General features: G+C 42.7%; 1 protein-coding gene across 1 annotated transcript in view; it reads right to left on the bottom strand.

Annotated features, from left to right (window-relative positions):
- Positions 1-5,292: 5,292 nt before the first annotated feature.
- Positions 5,293-17,701, bottom strand: part of COMMD1 (copper metabolism domain containing 1) — a 90,412-nt gene continuing 78,003 nt past the window's right edge. Inside the window, exon 3 of the mRNA XM_075863159.1 lies at positions 5,293-5,473. Within this exon, the coding sequence (XP_075719274.1) occupies positions 5,366-5,473 (108 nt within the window). The 3' untranslated portion in view covers positions 5,293-5,365. The remainder of the gene's footprint in view (positions 5,474-17,701) is intronic.

Raw genomic sequence — 17,701 nt, forward strand, 5'->3', positions numbered from 1 at the left:
CCTTGCTGACGTCGCAGCCTTGTTGGGACATGGTGGCCATTCACCAACCATCCACTACTCCATCCATCTGGACCATCCATGGTTGCACGGCACTCATCAGTAAACAACACGGTTTGAAAATTAGTCTTCATGTATTTCTGAGCCCACTGCAACCATTTCTGCTTGTGAGCATTGTTTAGGGGTGGCCGAATAATAGCTTTATGCACACTTGCAAACCTCTGGAGGATCCTACACCTTGAGGTTCGCGGGACTCCAGAGGCACCAGCGGCTTCAAATACCTGTTTGCTGCTTTGCAATGGCATTTTAGCAGCTGCTCTCCTAATCCTATTAATTTGTCTGGCAGAAACCTTCCTCATTACGCCTTTATCTGAACGAACTCGTCTGTGCTCTGAATCAGCCACAATCATGTTCCGGATCCTGTACATCCTCATTAGTCTGGAGTGGCCAGAGGTGAGATGAGGGGCAGCGGCGCCACTGAAACCAGCCTCCGCCCCCCCCCTCCTGCACCATAATTGTATCTACTTCTATAGGACGCAGATACAATTCTAAGTCATTCAGTATTCTAAGTCATTCATTTGTAAACTGCCTGAAGAAGGGGCCTCTGTGCTCTGAAAGCTTGCATATAGAACTTTTATGGTTAGCCAATAAAGGTATCATACCTATTATACTTTTGTCTTTTTTGACACAAAAGTATTTAACATTTCATACATAAACGCTGAATGACAGGGCACGTTCAGTGCCTTGCTATTCAGCGCTTTTTAATGACGCAAGCGGCGTGATTATGTCATCGCGCCGCTTGCATAGTTGAAAGGCGCTGATTGGCAGGGCAAAATGACATGACGCAAGCATTGTGCCACTTGCATCGATCAACCCAGCAGACCTGCTCAGAAGAGAGCAGGCCTGTATTGCAAGAGGATGGTGTGGGAGCAGGTAAGTATGCAAAGGTTTATTTTTCTCTTATAAGTGTAAGTGGCATTATCTACATGGGGGTCTATATGTGGGGCACAATCTACATGGGGGGCTATATGTGGGGCACTATTTACAGGGGGGCTATATGTGGGGAACTATCTACAGGGGGGCTATATGTGGGGCACTATCTACAGGGGCTACTATCTGCAGGGGGAACTATGGGGCCACTATCTACAGGGGGCACTGTGTGTGTGTGTGGGACACAGTGTATGGTGCTATTATAATCAGTGACACAGTGTATGGCGCAATTAGAATTAAAGGTACAGTTTATGGCGCGATTATATTTAGGAGTGTAGTGCGTGGCACCATGAGAATTTTATCTTCGTTTATAGGTGCAGAAATGTTGAAAAGTGAGAAGCTGAAGACATCTGAGCGGCAAATTGAAGAAATGGTCTGTAGCCAGGAGAAGTCATCATAGAGGTCTGGACCAGACGGAGAAGAAAAGAGAAAAACAACAACTAGAGATAGTCGCTTAATGTAAATATATATTCTGTCTCTAATCAGTAAAGTAGTCACTGTATGATCTGCAGCGAGATGATGGGTGGTATGATTTTTTTTTTTTTGTGAAACCGCAACTCCCACCATATTCTTATCATTGTTCGGGCCATGTTGGGAGCTGTAGTTTTACGCTGTAAAAACCTATATGGCAGGGGTTCCACTAAATTGAGCTGTATTTGTGTTGGATTTATGTACTGAGCTTGGTTCTGGGGATGCATATATGTATTGAGCTTGGTACAGTATATATGTATGAGCTTGGTACTGGTACAGTATATATGTATGAGCTTGGTTCTGAAGCTCTAATTATATAGGATATATTTGTAATAACAAAATTGCAGTGCAGATGGGATTGTTTCAATTCATTGTATATTTAAATGGGAACCGGTCAGGTAGTTTTAACCCCTTGAACCGCCATCATGCGGTAATACATGACCTGACAATATTTCCAAACATTCCCTTGTATGTTTCTTTCACATGCAGCAAAACCTATAAAAATCAACTTTTAAAACGGCGCACACTATATGCTAGTTACTCATTAAAGGGTCATGGGGCGGTGCCGCTATCATGAAGAGTCACATAATCCTGCTTCCAAACCCAACTTTCCATGCTTGATTGACATTCCCCTGGCTGTTATACATCACTAGCAGCTTCCTCCAACTTTCTTGGATGTGCCATTGCCTTGTATTACCTGGCCTTGTCGTTTTGACGGAATCAATAGTGTAGTCAAAACGACGGAACCCCTGCACAACTGAGACAAACAGAAACCATTGGCGCCAGATCCGTCACCATTGAAATCAACGGTGATGGAAACGGAAACCTTTGGTTTCCGTTTGTGTCAGTCAGGGTCCCGTTCCGACGGAGAGCCCTGACAGAACAGGATACTAGCACAGATGTGAACGAAGCCTCATAGGAGTACAGATTCTGAGGTGTTCTCCAATTCACTTTTAATGCGAGTAGTTTCCTCTCATTATCATTAGAGGGCAGAGGATTTACAGTGCTATTGTGCTACCTAGAGAAGGCAAAATAGAAACACTATACACACTCGAGTCTTCGTATGCAGCTCCCGGTCACTCTCTGGAGGAAGAGGCTGTACTCCATTTCTTCCTGTAGACTATTAGTCTATGAACCCTTTTCTGACCATTAAATATCATTCATTTCCTCTGCCATAGAGCAAAAACACACCCGGCTGCACGGTCTTATACAGACAATGCATGAAAGATGTGTGTCTCTAATATGGAAGCTCCCAGGGGAGATTTTAAAAATAATCCAAAAATTATCATACGTTATTTCTCTTTTAGGATTTGTTCATATTTGTTTGGTTGTGTCGGTTCATAAATAAAAACCACGAGGAATATCCCTTACAATGGGTCCGTCTGGTTGCGTTTTTTCCTGTAATTTTTAGGGAAAGAATAGCGCCGCATGCAGCACATATTCTTCCCATCAAATCTGCTGGGACTGCTGACAGAGGCTCTGACTGTAGTATGAACAGAGCCTTACCGGAGTTAAATCTAATTGATAAAAGTAAAAAGTTAAATTACCTGATACGTTCTCTTTAAAGTACAACTGCAGTCACAGTTTATATTAAAGTACAATGTGGAGTTTAAAGGTGTTTTACAGCTAAACAATTGCTTAGGCTTGTTTAAAAGTAATGTGAGAGATGACTCTCTAGTGGTCAAATGTGCTGTTCTGCCATTTTCATCGCCAGTCATGTAATTATGGAACTCCGTTCTTTATTCTGAAGCCATTGAAATGGGTGGGTCATGTATGCCACGCACAGCCCGAACCCCTTCTTCTCCATCCATGAAGCCCTAACCTTCCTGTCCTCCTCTCCATCACACAGCCAACAGCCCAAACCCTCTATACTTTTTTAAGATAATCAAGAGGGAGGCTAAGAAAATAGAGAAAATTGTTATTGTAGCACATGCACTGTTCATAGGCACAGTGACACAGGCCAAAAACGCGCCCCATTGATTTCAATGGGAGACGGAGGAGTTTTTTTTCCCAGCAAGTGGAAAAAAACGCTCGCAGGAAAAAGAAGCGTCCTGCCCTTTCTTCAGGCGTTTCCATCTCTGACTGGATGGGAGGCAGAGAAGCGTTTTTTTGACCATGGGGCTCAATGGCTGCGGCCAAAAAACACAGCTAAAATTGCTGCAAAAACCGTGGCAAAGAGAGTGCAGGCAGGTCAAAATCTGCCTTAAAATTCCTAAAGGAATTTTGAGGCAGATTTTTCCACCTGCAAAAAACTGTGAGAACAGGGCCTAAGGGTCTGTTCACATCACCGTTCGTTTTCCGTTCCGGCAGGTTTCCGGTTTTCCGACGGAATCAATAGCGGAGTCGACTGCACTATTGATTCTATCGGAAAACCGGAAACCTGCTGGAATAGTGACGTGCGGAACCATTAGCGATCTTTGCGTCACCATTGATATCAATGGTGACTGAAACGGAAGCTGTGGTTTCACTTTCACTTTCCGTTGCGGGGTTCACCCGACGGAAACCTCCGACGGAACCCCGGAACGGAAAGCGAACGGTGATGTGAACAGGTCCTAAGTGACGCTGATATTACATTTCAAATAACAGAAACCCCTTTAATCCTCACATGCGGTTTGATGATGAAGGTCAAGTGTTTGGCTTCTCTGCTGTAACTCCTTCTCCTCTGTGTCATAACGCTATATCCGCTATTCGAGAGCAGAAGGAAAGAGTAAAAACGGACAAGATGGACACTTCACATTCATTAGAATATGGCGTGTGAGGATTAAAAGTACATTTTACTAGTATGGCTTGCAGTATTATCACCAACACAGGTATGATTAAACTTGTTTCTTGTATACCCAACACAGGTATGATTAAAGGGAACCTCTCAAGTAGTATATGCAGTCTGATCTACAGGCAGCAGGTTATAGAGCATAAGTAGCTAAGCAGATTGATGTATAGTTTTTGTGCAAAAAGATTCAGGACAACAATTAATTTATTCCTTTAAATCCCCTCACTGTGAGCTAGAGTCCAGTGGGCGGTCTCAACCATTGATTGACATCCTTTCCTGCATGTGTGAATACAGAAACAGCTGTCAATCACTGAGTAGGCCCGCCCCCTGGACTCTTAGTTGGCAAGGATTGAAATCAATAAATGACAGGTTATACTGTATCTTTTTGCACAAAACTATACATCAATCTTCTCTGCTCTTCCAGCTCTAACATGCTGCCTGCAGATCCGAATACATGTACATGACAGGTTTCCTTTAATCTGGTCTCTTCCACACCTAACATAGGTACGATTAAACTTGTGTCTTCTACATCTTTCTAGTGGGGGGAACCAAAGTGGTGACAGACCCCATTTAAACCTAAATCTAACTTACCATTTACAATACTAAGGACAGTCACTGGAATATTCTTCAAAGAGAAAATAAGGATAAGCTGCGTTGTGTAAACCCATCCTTTTCATTGTAAATGCTTCCAGTCAGGATCATGGCAAAGTTTGGTAACAACCGCTCTGGAGTCCGTAATGGTGGCCATATTGGTTAAAAAGAAACAAGAATAAATAAATCTAGCTCTATACAGGATATAGCTAAAAGATGAACGCTCATTTGGCCGGCAGCCATAACCCCCCTCCCTCCCTCGATTCCCCAATAAACAAATCTGGTGTCAAGGGCAATTTGACTTGGAATGGAAGAAACTGCAAAGCAGATTAGACACAGGAAGGTACAACGATATCGCTTACGAGATCAAGGTGAGCTGTAAACCGTGTTATTACGTCAAATTATGATATATATATGTTTTAAGAGTTACATACTATACTGCACACAGTATAAAGAAAAAACTACAAACAACATTTTAGTTGTGAAGCATTTATTTAGAAGAAAAATAAATAAAAAAATATTCAGACAGTTGTGCCTGGTGCCCAGTTAGCTGATCGGAGTTAATGCCGCCAAGCTTTCCTCCACCTCTGACAATTTCTTCAGTATTTCATTCATCTTTGTTTCATTGAGTTCTATGCACAGAAATTCAGAATCCTAGAAGAGAAAAGGTAAAACTAGTGAATTAAATAAAATAACGGTGGCAATACATAGAGACAAATATAGAGGAAAAAAATCATCACCCGCCAACCGACTCCCCAATCCCTGCAGCTCCCTTGTTTGCAATCTAGAGCTATGACATGGCAGACATAGTGACGGTACATCACATAAGTAGGGCAACTACTCTGCAGCGACGCTGCGTCTGCCGGCAGTGAAAAGTTTATGACAACATTTTTGTTTTATTACTTTTAGGCCCATTTTATTCCAAAAGAAATCCCTTAAAAAGTTTTTGTTCTTCTGCCCGGCCACCTCAGACTTTGACATCCAAGTGGCATTTTCAGGAAATATTTGAGGATCTGCTTAAGAAATTCCCTTTGGAGGATAGTACAGGAACTAGGAGAAGAACTTTCTCATGAAGATTCTCAGGTGATCAGCGGCCATGCTCCTGAAGCAGCTTGAAAGTCAGATAACTCTACAGTACGAAACCTCAGAGAGTGGGGGAGGGGGTCGAACGCTGGACAGAAACTTTATTTGGGGTTTTAACATATTACTTTATTTAAAGCTACCCTTTGGGAAGGAGTGTGCACATTTCCTGTACAGGTTCCAGGTTGGCTCATGACCACCGCTACCCAGGACCTCAAAATGCAGCTGTGGTAAGGAGGCCACCCGTATGAAGACCCCTATGGATCTCCAGAATGAGGGAGAGGGTAATGAGGGAAGTATAATTTTGGAAGTGCAGTGGGTGCCTTCTCTCTTGGAAAAAGCTGCATTTTTCAAGGAGTGCTGCTTTAATTTACACTTCGCTCCATTCTACTGCTTCACCCTAGGAACAAGCATTAGAATATTTGTACAGATGGACCACGTTGTACACAGACGGACAAGAGCTTTCAGCAATCATCAATCACTTGACATTTCTGCCCCAGAATCTATTTAGATTTCATAAATATTATTATTTGGAATTCCTTTTAAATCGATAATCTGATCATTTTCATCCATGGAGTATCTATAGGATACGTGACAAATGTCTGATGTCCCCCAACTATTGGAAGTATGGTGTTCTGCTGGTCTGTGGCTCGCTCTATTTTAGTCTATATGAGTTACAGTAATAGCCGAGCGCACTGGCTCGGAAGTTCCCAATATTTCTATAGCCTTTAATGGAGAGAATAGCGCACATACTCGTCCTGCTCGCTTCTTTTTGACCCTGTCCTGGGGACTGGCAGACATTTGGTTACAGAACTTCTGCTGTATTGATAGGTAAAGGTCACATAGGTGCAAAATCCAGATTCATACAGAGATATATTTATACCAACATTAACATTTTATGTGCACCTTGGGGGAAAAAAAACGAAGTAGTATATATGAGGCTGGAGCAGCTCACTTAAAGAGGACCCGTCAACTTCCCAAAAAACTCCAGTTGACATCTCAGCTGCAGTTTTTTGGGCAGGTGACGGGTTCTCTTTAACACAATGCAGAAGTAGCGAATACAAGCTAACCAATGTCAGCAATATACTGACGCCACACAGATCTATCACATTGGTATGGATATACCATGAGAAGAACACATCAATGCGTTTACACTGTCTGAATTGGGCAAATTAACCCAATGATAAATTGCTGTTTATTAATCTATCAATTTAAGAATCCAACCATGTGACGTGGTCGTTACTAAATATGTTGACTTAATGAGCTAAAGTGAAAGCACCTCTGAGGTAAAAATAAATAATATACATATATATATACACACATATATACATACACACACACACACACACACACTGGATATAAAAAGTCTACACACCCCTGTTAAAATTACAGTTTGTCACGTTACAAAGTCAGAACAAGATGAATAATTTCAGACGTTTTTCCACCTTTAATGTGGCCCATAATCTGTACAATTCCATTGAAAAACAAACTGAAATTATTTAGAGGGGAAAAAAAATAAAAAAAAATAATGTGGTTGCATAAGTGTGAACACCCTCTTATAATTGGGGATATGGTTGTTTTCAGAATTAGCCATTCACATTCAAACGCATGTTAAATACTAGTCAGTACCCAGCTGCCATTATTTAAAGTGATTCTGAGTAACCCCATATAAAGTTCAGCTGTTCTATTAGGATTTTCCTGACATTTTCTTTGTTGCATGTGACAGAAAAAGCCATGGTCCGTAAAGAGATTACAACACATCAAAGGGATCGGATTGTTGAAAGGCAACAGTCAGGAGAAGGGTACCAAAGAATTTTCAAGGCATTAGCTATACCATGGAACACAGTGAAGACGGTCATCAAGAAGTGGATTACATTTGGCACAACAGTGACATTACCAAGAACTGGACGTCCCTCAAAACTTGATGAAAGACATGAATAAAATTGGTGCGGGAGGCTACCAAGAGGCCTACAGCAACATTAAAGGAGCTGCAGGACTTTCTGGCAAGTACTGGTTGTGTAGTGCATGTGACATAAATCTCCCGTTTTCTTCAAATATCTGGGATGTAGGGTAAGGTGGAAAGACGGAAGGCTTTTCTAACAAAGAAAAACATCCAAGCCCGGCTATGTTTTGCAAAGACCTGCCAAAGTCTGCCAAAAGCATGTGGGAAAATGTGTTATGGTCTGATGAGACCAAGGTTGAACTTTTTGGAATTATGGTCAAAAGGTATGTTTGTCGCAAAGTCAACACTGCACATCACCAGAAGAACACCATACCCACAGTGAAGCGTGGTGGAGGCAGCACTATGGAGCATGGTGGAGGCAGCACTATGGAGCATGGTGGAGGCAGCACTATGGAGCATGGTGGAGGCAGCACTATGGAGCATGGTGGAGGCAGCACTATGGAGCATGGTGGAGGCAGCACTATGGAGCATGGTGGAGGCAGCACTATGGAGCATGGTGGAGGCAGCACTATGGAGCATGGTGGAGGCAGCACTATGGAGAATGGTGGAGGCAGCATTATGGAGCATGGTGGAGGCAGCATTATGGAGCATGTTGGAGGCAGCATTATGGAGCATGGTGGAAGCAGCATTATGCTTTGGGGCTGTTTTTCTGCAGCTGGAACTGAGGCTTTAGTCAAGGTGAAGGGAATTATGAACAGTTCCAAATATTTGTCAATATTGGCACAAAACCTGCAGACCTCTGCTAAAAAGCGGAAGATGAAGAGGAATTTCACCTTTCAGCACGACAATGACCCAAAGAATACCTCCAAATCAAGAAAAGAATGGCTTCACCAGAAGAAGATCAAAGTTTTAAATGGCTCAGCCAGAGCCCAGACCTGAATCCCAATGAAAACCGGTGTGGTGACCTGAAGAGGGCTGCACAAAGGAGATGCCCTCGCAATCGGACAGATTTGGAGCCCTTTTGCAAGGAAGAGTGGGCAACAATTGCCAAGTCAAGATGTTCTATGCCGAAATTATTAATCTTGTAATGACTTTTTAAAATGGCATTTTAACAGGGGTGTGTAGACTTTTTATATACACTGTATATATATACAATCCACGGGCAAAGAGACACAGCACTCCACAAATCAAGAAAATCAGGCCATGTGCTCGTCACCAGGGGATGAATCAATTCCCCTTCTTTTTAGATAGATACCAGCATAGAACGTAGTAACGGCACCAGGACTTCATGGCACTTAAGTATGCAAAACTCGCAACAATGCTCAAAAGTGACTTTCATCCTCCTTCTCCATCCGATATTTGGTCTACGTCTGGTACTTTGATTACACTCCACGCAAAAACTAATACACTGTGTTATGCCTAGCGCAAGGCCGTAGGGGGTGGTGCATGACACAGGGATTCCCTCACAGTGTACAAGTTTTGCTCAGAACGTTCCTTTAACCATCTGGACTTGAACCATTTAAATTTAATCACAATTAACTAAACACTAAGCAATTCATATACTGAAATTAACTTCCTGTAAATTACCATAAAAAAACAAAAACGTACTCAGGAGAATACAGACAGCAATGTACCAGAAATCAAATGATCGTCCAACATTTTACATGGGATAAATTCCACCCCAAATTCGTTGTTTGCAGTCAGTAAATTAGACATAATCATTGATATTCATCGATTTAAATGTAAAAGCAGCCTCTGACGGCCATTTAGGATTGGAGATCACGAAACCTCTATTCTCCCGAAAGGTAAGGGTCACAGAGGTAGGACCCCGACCCACAAAGGCATTTATAATATAACCTATGGATATACCGTATGTCCTAAAGAGGAATAGCCAGTTAAAAGGCGTTCCATCAGTTATGGCATATAGCCAGAATATGCCATGGTGACCGGCTGTGACATCCCATCTTTCACTATATTGAAAGGGCTGCGGCAAATAACATTCAGTACTGCCTAAAGACAATGATTTCAAAATATATCCCCAGACCCTCATCTCCTGTGCTACAGATTAGCATCATTGTCACAAGTTCAGTGACCTCTCCTAGACAAACATTTCCATGAAATAAGAGGAGATGCAAAACGCGTTCATACATTAGGACCATGGACAGGACTATGGATTCCCAACACAAAGAGACAAAAGAGGTCTTGGCTCCGTCACCTGAATCACACCAAATATTGTTTACCTAGTTCTCTTCTCTACATGTCCCGGTGAGGTATCTATGTTTATGGGTTTATATTGACAGGAGCTAAGGACGCTGGTTACCAAACATTGTATAGCCCAAGTTACAATGGAACATATATGTAAGTAATGAATTTCCAGATCGGTGTGGACGACAAAAGTAGAACTTTGTTGGTGGGACAACCTCTACCTGGAGTCTCACTTTAAATAAAAAAATATACATAAATTGTTCTTTAAAGGCTTTGTACGCCTTTAAAATATTTTTATTTAAAAAACAAAAACAAAAAAAAACTGTCTGTCTATCAGTGTGTTTGTTGCAACTTTCTAAATACTTAATTAAAAATTATTTTTACTTTTAGAGATACAGCTGCTTTGTATCCTGTATACAGAGCAACTGTATCTAGAGCTGAAACCTGTATCCGCCAGGTCAGCGGCACTGACGGGTTCAGTGTCAGCGGGTCTTGCGTGTCTCCGACACGCAGGATTGAGCGGTTACCAGTCACATCTAAGTTCATAACTTAGATGTGAGCGATAACTGATTGATCCTGTGTGACCCGCTGACAATGAACTTTTCAGTGCCGCAGACCTGACGGATTCGGCTCTCAGCGTACGATACAACTGTTCTGCATATAGAATACAAAGCAGCTGTATCTCAAAAAGTAAAAATAATTTTAATAAAAAGTATTTATAAAGTTGTACCAAACCATGAACCGGCCATTAGTTTTAAAGGGTACTGTGTAATACTAGCTTTGTCCTGTGGTGGCACTGCAGAGGAATGGAACACTGGCTGCCAAGTTCCTCCCAAAGATTACTGCTGATCAGTGGGGTTCCAGGAGCAAGACACCCTGTGATCAGCTTATTATCGGGGGACCCTTCTAACTAAAATGGATCCCCTTAAATGAGAGGCTCATGACAGAATGATAGTGTATGTGAAGAGACAACTGCTCATGAAAAGAGACTAATCACATATTCAAACCGCTTTACAAAATGAACTTAATCTCTCAGGGAGTAAAAATAAATATTTAACTCACTAATCAGCAGCGGTCAAAGGTTGACCATGCGCGAGCTTGCTTTTCCACCGTTGCATTGACATCATATGCTTGAGTACAATATTTAACACATTTTATCGTGTACGGCAGACATTGTGACATCTGATCTACTTACATAATGCAAATAGCTGAAAATATCAGCAACATGGACTTCTATTTAGGTCTAGATATGTAGAGAATCCCATACGAAGGGCCTTAGGATGAAAGAAAATTAGTAAAGTAAAACTCCATGAGTTCCCACCATACATAGGTCATACAAGTGTAATAAGGACATGGACAGAACTATAGTATTTGCCAACAACTGTCTTAAGTTTTAAAGTGCCCATTCACATAAAGTGCATTTTGAGATATTTGTTAAAAATTTCTTAGGGTGCATCATTAAAATGCATTATTTGCGTGCCATATTTTACAGACATGTTTCCTTCATGGAGATGCTGAAAACATTTTAACAGGAAGAACTGGCATTGCTAGTTCCTAATGGCCACGTGGGCTGTCGTTGTGGATGCCACCTCCCTGTAGTGGTGCTTTCGCTTTGTGTACTAATCTAAGTGACAAAAGGCACAGGGGTCTGATAATGGCAGTAACAAGCACACGCAGGGCCGCCATCAGGAATTTCGGGGCCCCCTACAGCAAAATTTTCTGGGCCCCCCTACCGTGGCACCGCCTGTTAACGGTACTCCGTCCAGCACTATATCATGGTACCTAGGGCCGCCATCAGGGGGGTATTAGGCGTACTGATGTGAGAGGCCCGGCCAAACCTAATTGAAAGGGGGGCACGGCAAACTGCCGCGACTTGCCTTTGGTAGAAAAAAAAACAGGCCCCTGCAATGGGGCCTGTTTTTTTCACCAAAAGAATGTCATGAGCTGCGGGCCCCCCTTTCAATTAGGTTTGGCCGGGCCTCTCACATCAGTACCCATAATACCCCCCCTGATGGCGGCCCTGGGTAGCATGGGGATCGTCATGGGGGCCGTCAAACACCGTCGCCCGTGCGACCGATCGCGCGCACCCGCAAACTCCCGCGCATGTGCACCCGCGACCGCCTGGAACCGCGCACCGAATTTTGAGGCAGATTTTGACCTGCCCACACTATCTTGCTGCGTTTTTATGCTGCGTTTTTTGCCCGCTGCGATTGAGGACAGCAGACAAAAAACGCAGCGAAAAATGCATTTTCTGCCTCCCATTGATTTAGATGGGAGGTCAGAGGCAGAACCGCGGCAAGAAAGGACGTGCTGCTTTTCCTTTTTTCCGTGACTGGCTCCCATTGATTTCAGATTAAATCAATGGGAGGCGGTTTTGGAAGTCGTTTGGTGCTGATTCTGATGCAGTGTCCGAGTCAATATTAAGGCCCAAAAACTCTGTGAACTGGGCCTTATTGTTAGGGCTTATTCAGACGATCGTGTAATACATACGCCTTGCACGGACCTATTTTACTCTATGGGGCCGTGCAGACTGTCAGTGATTTTCACGCAGCGTGTGTCCGCTGCGTAAAACTCACGACATGTCCGATATTTGTGCATTGTTCGCGCATCACGCACCCATTGAAGTCAATGGGTGCGTGAAAATCACGCCCAGCACTTCCGCAGCCGTATAAACTATGAATGAAAACAAAAGCACAACGTGCTACAAACATACAAACAGAGTGTCATAATGATGGCGGCTGCGCGAAAATCACACAGCCGCGCATCATACGCTGCTGCCACACGGAGCTGTTATGGACCTTTTGCATGCGCAAAACGCCACGTTTTTGCACGCGCAAAAAGCACACGCTCGTGTAAATCCGGCCTTAGGGTAGGAACACACTAGGCATGAACACTGCGGATTTTATGCAACACATTTTATTGTGGAAAACTCCAAAACCCGCCTTTTCAGATTAAATCAATGGGAGCCAGTCGCGGAAAAAAGAAAAAGCAGCACGTCCTTTCTAGCCGCGGTTCCGCCTCTGACCTCCCATCGAAATCAATGGGAGGCAGAAAATGCATTTTTCGCTGCGTTTTTTGTCTGCTGTCCTCAATCGCAGCGGGCAAAAAACGCAGAATAAAAACGCAGCAAGATAGTGTGGGCAGGTCAAAATCTGCCTCAAAATTCTTTAAGGAATTTTGAGGCAGATTTTTTCGGCCTGCAAAATATTCTGTGTGAACAGGGCCATACTTAAACAGCACTTTGAGACACTTTACTCACCGTGTCAGAAGAGCTGCTCCCACTCCAGTCCTCTTCAGGCGATGTCTTCGGTCCAGACGTCGTCCTTCACCTCCAGGCTCCAGAAAATGGCGGGGATCGTAGAACTGCCGCCGCGCAAGAACTCCCCCTCTCCTTACGCAGCTACGCTCTGGAGGAGGAGGCGGAGTCGGACGAGGAGGCGGACGAGGACAAGGAGGACGAGGAGGCCGAGGAGGACAAGGAGGACGAGGAGGCGGAGTCGGAGGCGGGCCAGCAGGTAAGTAGACCGTGCGCCGCTGTCCCTGTGTGGCTGTCCTTCCACGTCGATGTACTTGTGTTGCTCCCTCTCGGCGGCGCGCCTGGTCGTTCGCGCGCAAGCGGGCGGTGTTTAGAGGCGCGGCGGCGGTGATGAGAGGGGGGCCCGCAGCTCACGACATTGATTTGGTGAAAAGAACAGGCCCCATTGCAGGGGCTTGTTTTTTTCTACCAAAAGCAAGTCGCGGCAGTTGCCGGGCCCCCCTTTCAATTAAGTTTGGCCGGGCCCCCTACAGTAGTACCCCTAATACCCCCCTGATGGCGGCCCTGAGCACACGACTTAAAGACATGAAGAGGGGGAAGATGCAGGAGATCGCAAAAAAACAGAAGATTCAACTCCGAAGTCTTAAAAAAATATATCACTAAATGTTTTCTCCTTCATTACAGTAGGAGGAGCAGCTCTGGAGAACAAACTTCTGCTCTAAGAAGTGAAATATTGTACAGACTAAGAAAAGGAGCAAGTAAAGTTTCATTATCAATATATAATTGAAAATGATATAGCAGACATGCACAAATGGAGGCCGTGATGACTTTCTGTATGAATCCCAAGAAAGAAGTCATACAAGAAATAAGTAATACCTATGTAGCACCATTCACCTCAGTATAATAGTCAGGTTCTGAAATCAAAATATAATTCTAAATATTTTAACCTTCTATTGCGGTCCCTTCTCGAAGTTCAGCATTAACCCACGCTGGTTTCCAATATGAACTGACAGAAATATACCAATGAAGCATAAAAAGAGTCTCGAATCCATACTCACATCACAACACAGCATAGAAGACGCTATCAAGTGCAATGCTATGCTGCCAAATGACAAGTATTACCTTGTCCAATTTTTCAGAGTAGTTATTTGTTATGGTTGCTGTCATTAACCCCTTAATGCCCTAAGCGGTAAATCTATGGCAATGGGAGCCAGTGCTTAAAGGGGTTTTCCAGTCATAAGAAAGTGATGGTCTATCCTCAGGATACGCAAACAATATCTGAGCGCTGGGGGTCTGACTTCCGGCAGCCCAGCTGATCAGCTATTTTGCAGGGGTCTCGGCGCTCATGTGAGCGCTGCTTCCCCTTCTTTACTTGTCTGCTCGTACTGTGAATCACTGACACACTTGTAGAGTATTCAGAGTATTTAATACTCTGACACGGTTCAGAGTATTACAGTCTTCTCCCATTCAAGTGAATGGGAGATGTGAAAGTCATTATACAAGCATGGTCTCTGTGTCTCTAACCTTTCTCCAATATAACCTATGGGATTTACAGAAACAGCGTTGACAGTGTGTTATATCAAGTCCAGAGTCAGCGCAGCCGTCTACCAGGAAATTTTCGAGCACTTCATGCTTCCCTCTGCTGACAAGATTTCTGGAGATGGGGATTTCATTTTCCAGCAGGACTTGGCACCTGCCCACACTGCCAAAAGTACCAACACCTGGTGTAATAACCACAGTATCACTCTGGTTGATTGGCCAGCAAACTCGCCTGACCTAAAGACTATAGAGAATCTATGGGGTATGGTCAAGAGGAAGATGAGACGCCAGACCCAACAATGCAGACGAGCTAAAGGCCGTTATCAAAGCAACCTGGGCTTCCATAACACCTCAGCAGTGCCACAGGCTGATCGCCTCCATGCCACGCCGCATTGATGCCGTAATTCATGCAAAAGCAGCCCCGACCAAGTGTTCAGTGCATATACTGCACATACTTTTCAGTAGGCTAACATTTCGGTATTAAAAATCATTTTTGAAATTGGGCTTATATAATATTCTAATTTTCAGAGACACTAAATTTTGGGTTTTCAATAACTGTTACCATAATCAACATTAAAAGAAAAAAATGCTGAAAATAGATCACTCCTTGTGTAAATGAATTTATATAATATATGAGTTTCACTTTTTGAATTGAATTACTGAAATAAATTAAATTTTATTGATATTCTAATTCATTGAGAAATACAAGTATATAGGTCAAAGAGAGTAAAAAATTTAAGCAATGTGAAGTTTGAAAACATACTAAGTAGCACAAAATGAACACAAGGACACTATACAACTAGGCCAATTTAGAGTAGGTAAAGACCAAGTGTTCTATGTAATGCCATTAGATATTTCCAAAGAAAAACCCTCTGTAGCTGCAACAGTGGAGTCTTGTTTGTAAATTTCCAGTTCATGGTGACCGTGAAGTATAAGCTCATAAACACGGTTAGCTGCAGATCACCCATGTCAATTATAGAATAAATTTTTCATGTGACAACAGTTGCAACCAAAATTTATAGGAAGAAATTACACAAAAACAAAACAAAAAAAAGATTCCTTTACAATACAACAAAAATCTACACAAAAACCCCAAGATCTACCCTTGTGCTCTTGTAAACACACTTCTTTAAACTGACCCTTCCTGAAAAAGAAAGAAACATTACTTTTGCCGGGGGGCGGGGGTCGGGGTGTGGATGGGGATACGATCCCAGGAGTTATACTTACGAGGTCCCCTGTTGTTCCAGGGAGCAGTTATCTTGAGCTGCCTGGGAACCTGTAAAGGAAATAACTCTCTTCGGACAGGGCAAGTATAACTTTGGGGTGAGATGGTTGATTTCCCCTTTCAGTTTCTTTTGCGATGGGTCCCTTTTAAGGTATAATTAGGCTTAGAATAGGTCTAACTTAGGCAAGGTAAGAAGACTTGGGGCCTCAGGATATGAAAGATATCTACAAATAAGGCAGTATCATAACGTTTTAACACAGAGTTGATCCCTTTCCTGTGGCCTGTGGAGTTCCGTATTAGTTTTATTAGTTCTTCTATCTGCAGGTAGTAGCTCTGATAACAAGTCCCATAAAACCTTTCTCAGGCATCTCATAAGGAGGAGTGGCCAGATCACATCTATCTAATTCAGGTCTAAAATACAGGAAAAGGCACAAGAGAGGCTGTAGAATGCACCCTGTGCAGCAGCATGCATGTCACAGGCATTATGTTAAGCTCCAGCCCACTGCAGGGAGAAGCAGAGAGGATTGGTAGAAAGTATCCTTACATCACCTAAAAGAAACAGCTTAGAGTAGAGTCAGTGACAAAAGCAGAATACACAGTGCTAAACATAATTGCGGTCGTCACCAAGTGCATCTTTGTTGCTATGCAATTGCCCATTTATATTCTGCAAAATATCTTATTACTCAGAAACCTAGATACAGATACAGAAGTGATATTAAGTATCATGGTTATTGGTGAAAATTCACATGGAAAACTAAGAATCATAATAATTGAAGGGAAACTCCGTTAAAAACCCTAAAGTGCTAGATAAAACATAAATCAAAAAGACCTCTAGCAACTTCTGGTTAATAAACATGTGGTATTATGTGTAATTATTTTTCAGTCTACATAAACAGGGTATATTTATGAAACCATGGTAAAATCCTGAACATGTTTTAATTAATATGAACATTGTATTATGTTGTGATTAAAATTTAATTTATTTTTATGGTTCAATAAAGTTTTTATCATAACAGGTACAAAGTACAAAATAATAATTCTAATGACATGTGCATCTTCCCGGTTTCGAATAAATGTTTCATATAGGAGTGTACACAAGATTTTTCAAAAAAATTAACTTGGCTAATGCAATCAGCACATACAAACGATAGAACTCAATCCAATAAGGAGTGGCGGGGGGGGGGGGGGGTGAAACAAAAAACCCATAAAGATAGATTGGGGGAGGGTAAGTGGTGAGGGAAACGTATCTGAGGATAGGGGAAGGGCACATAAGTGACACAAATTAACGTTACCGAAGCGTCGGGAGTGTTTAATAGACATCGCGTCCTGGCTGGAGGCGATGTCTATTTACTCTCAAGACACTTCAGTAACGTTAATGTGTGAGTAAGTGACAGCACACGCTGTACTGATTTCATGAATGGAGAAAAGTGTATGACGTTGATTGGTCACTGATTGGTCAGCGTCATACACGCCTCTGTACAACACCCACTTGGTCAAAAGTAAAAACACGCCCAGTTGGGCATTAAGAAAGTCATTAGCATAAAGCTAAAATAGGTCATAACTTGGTGAAAATTGTTTTTCTAAATAAAAATCACTGCTGCTACCTACATTACAGCGCCGATCACATTATGTAGGAGATAGGGCACTTATAATGCTGTGACAGGGCCTCTTTAA

This window comes from Rhinoderma darwinii, chromosome 4 (assembly GCF_050947455.1).
Source record: "Rhinoderma darwinii isolate aRhiDar2 chromosome 4, aRhiDar2.hap1, whole genome shotgun sequence".
Taxonomy (NCBI): domain Eukaryota; kingdom Metazoa; phylum Chordata; class Amphibia; order Anura; family Rhinodermatidae; genus Rhinoderma; species Rhinoderma darwinii.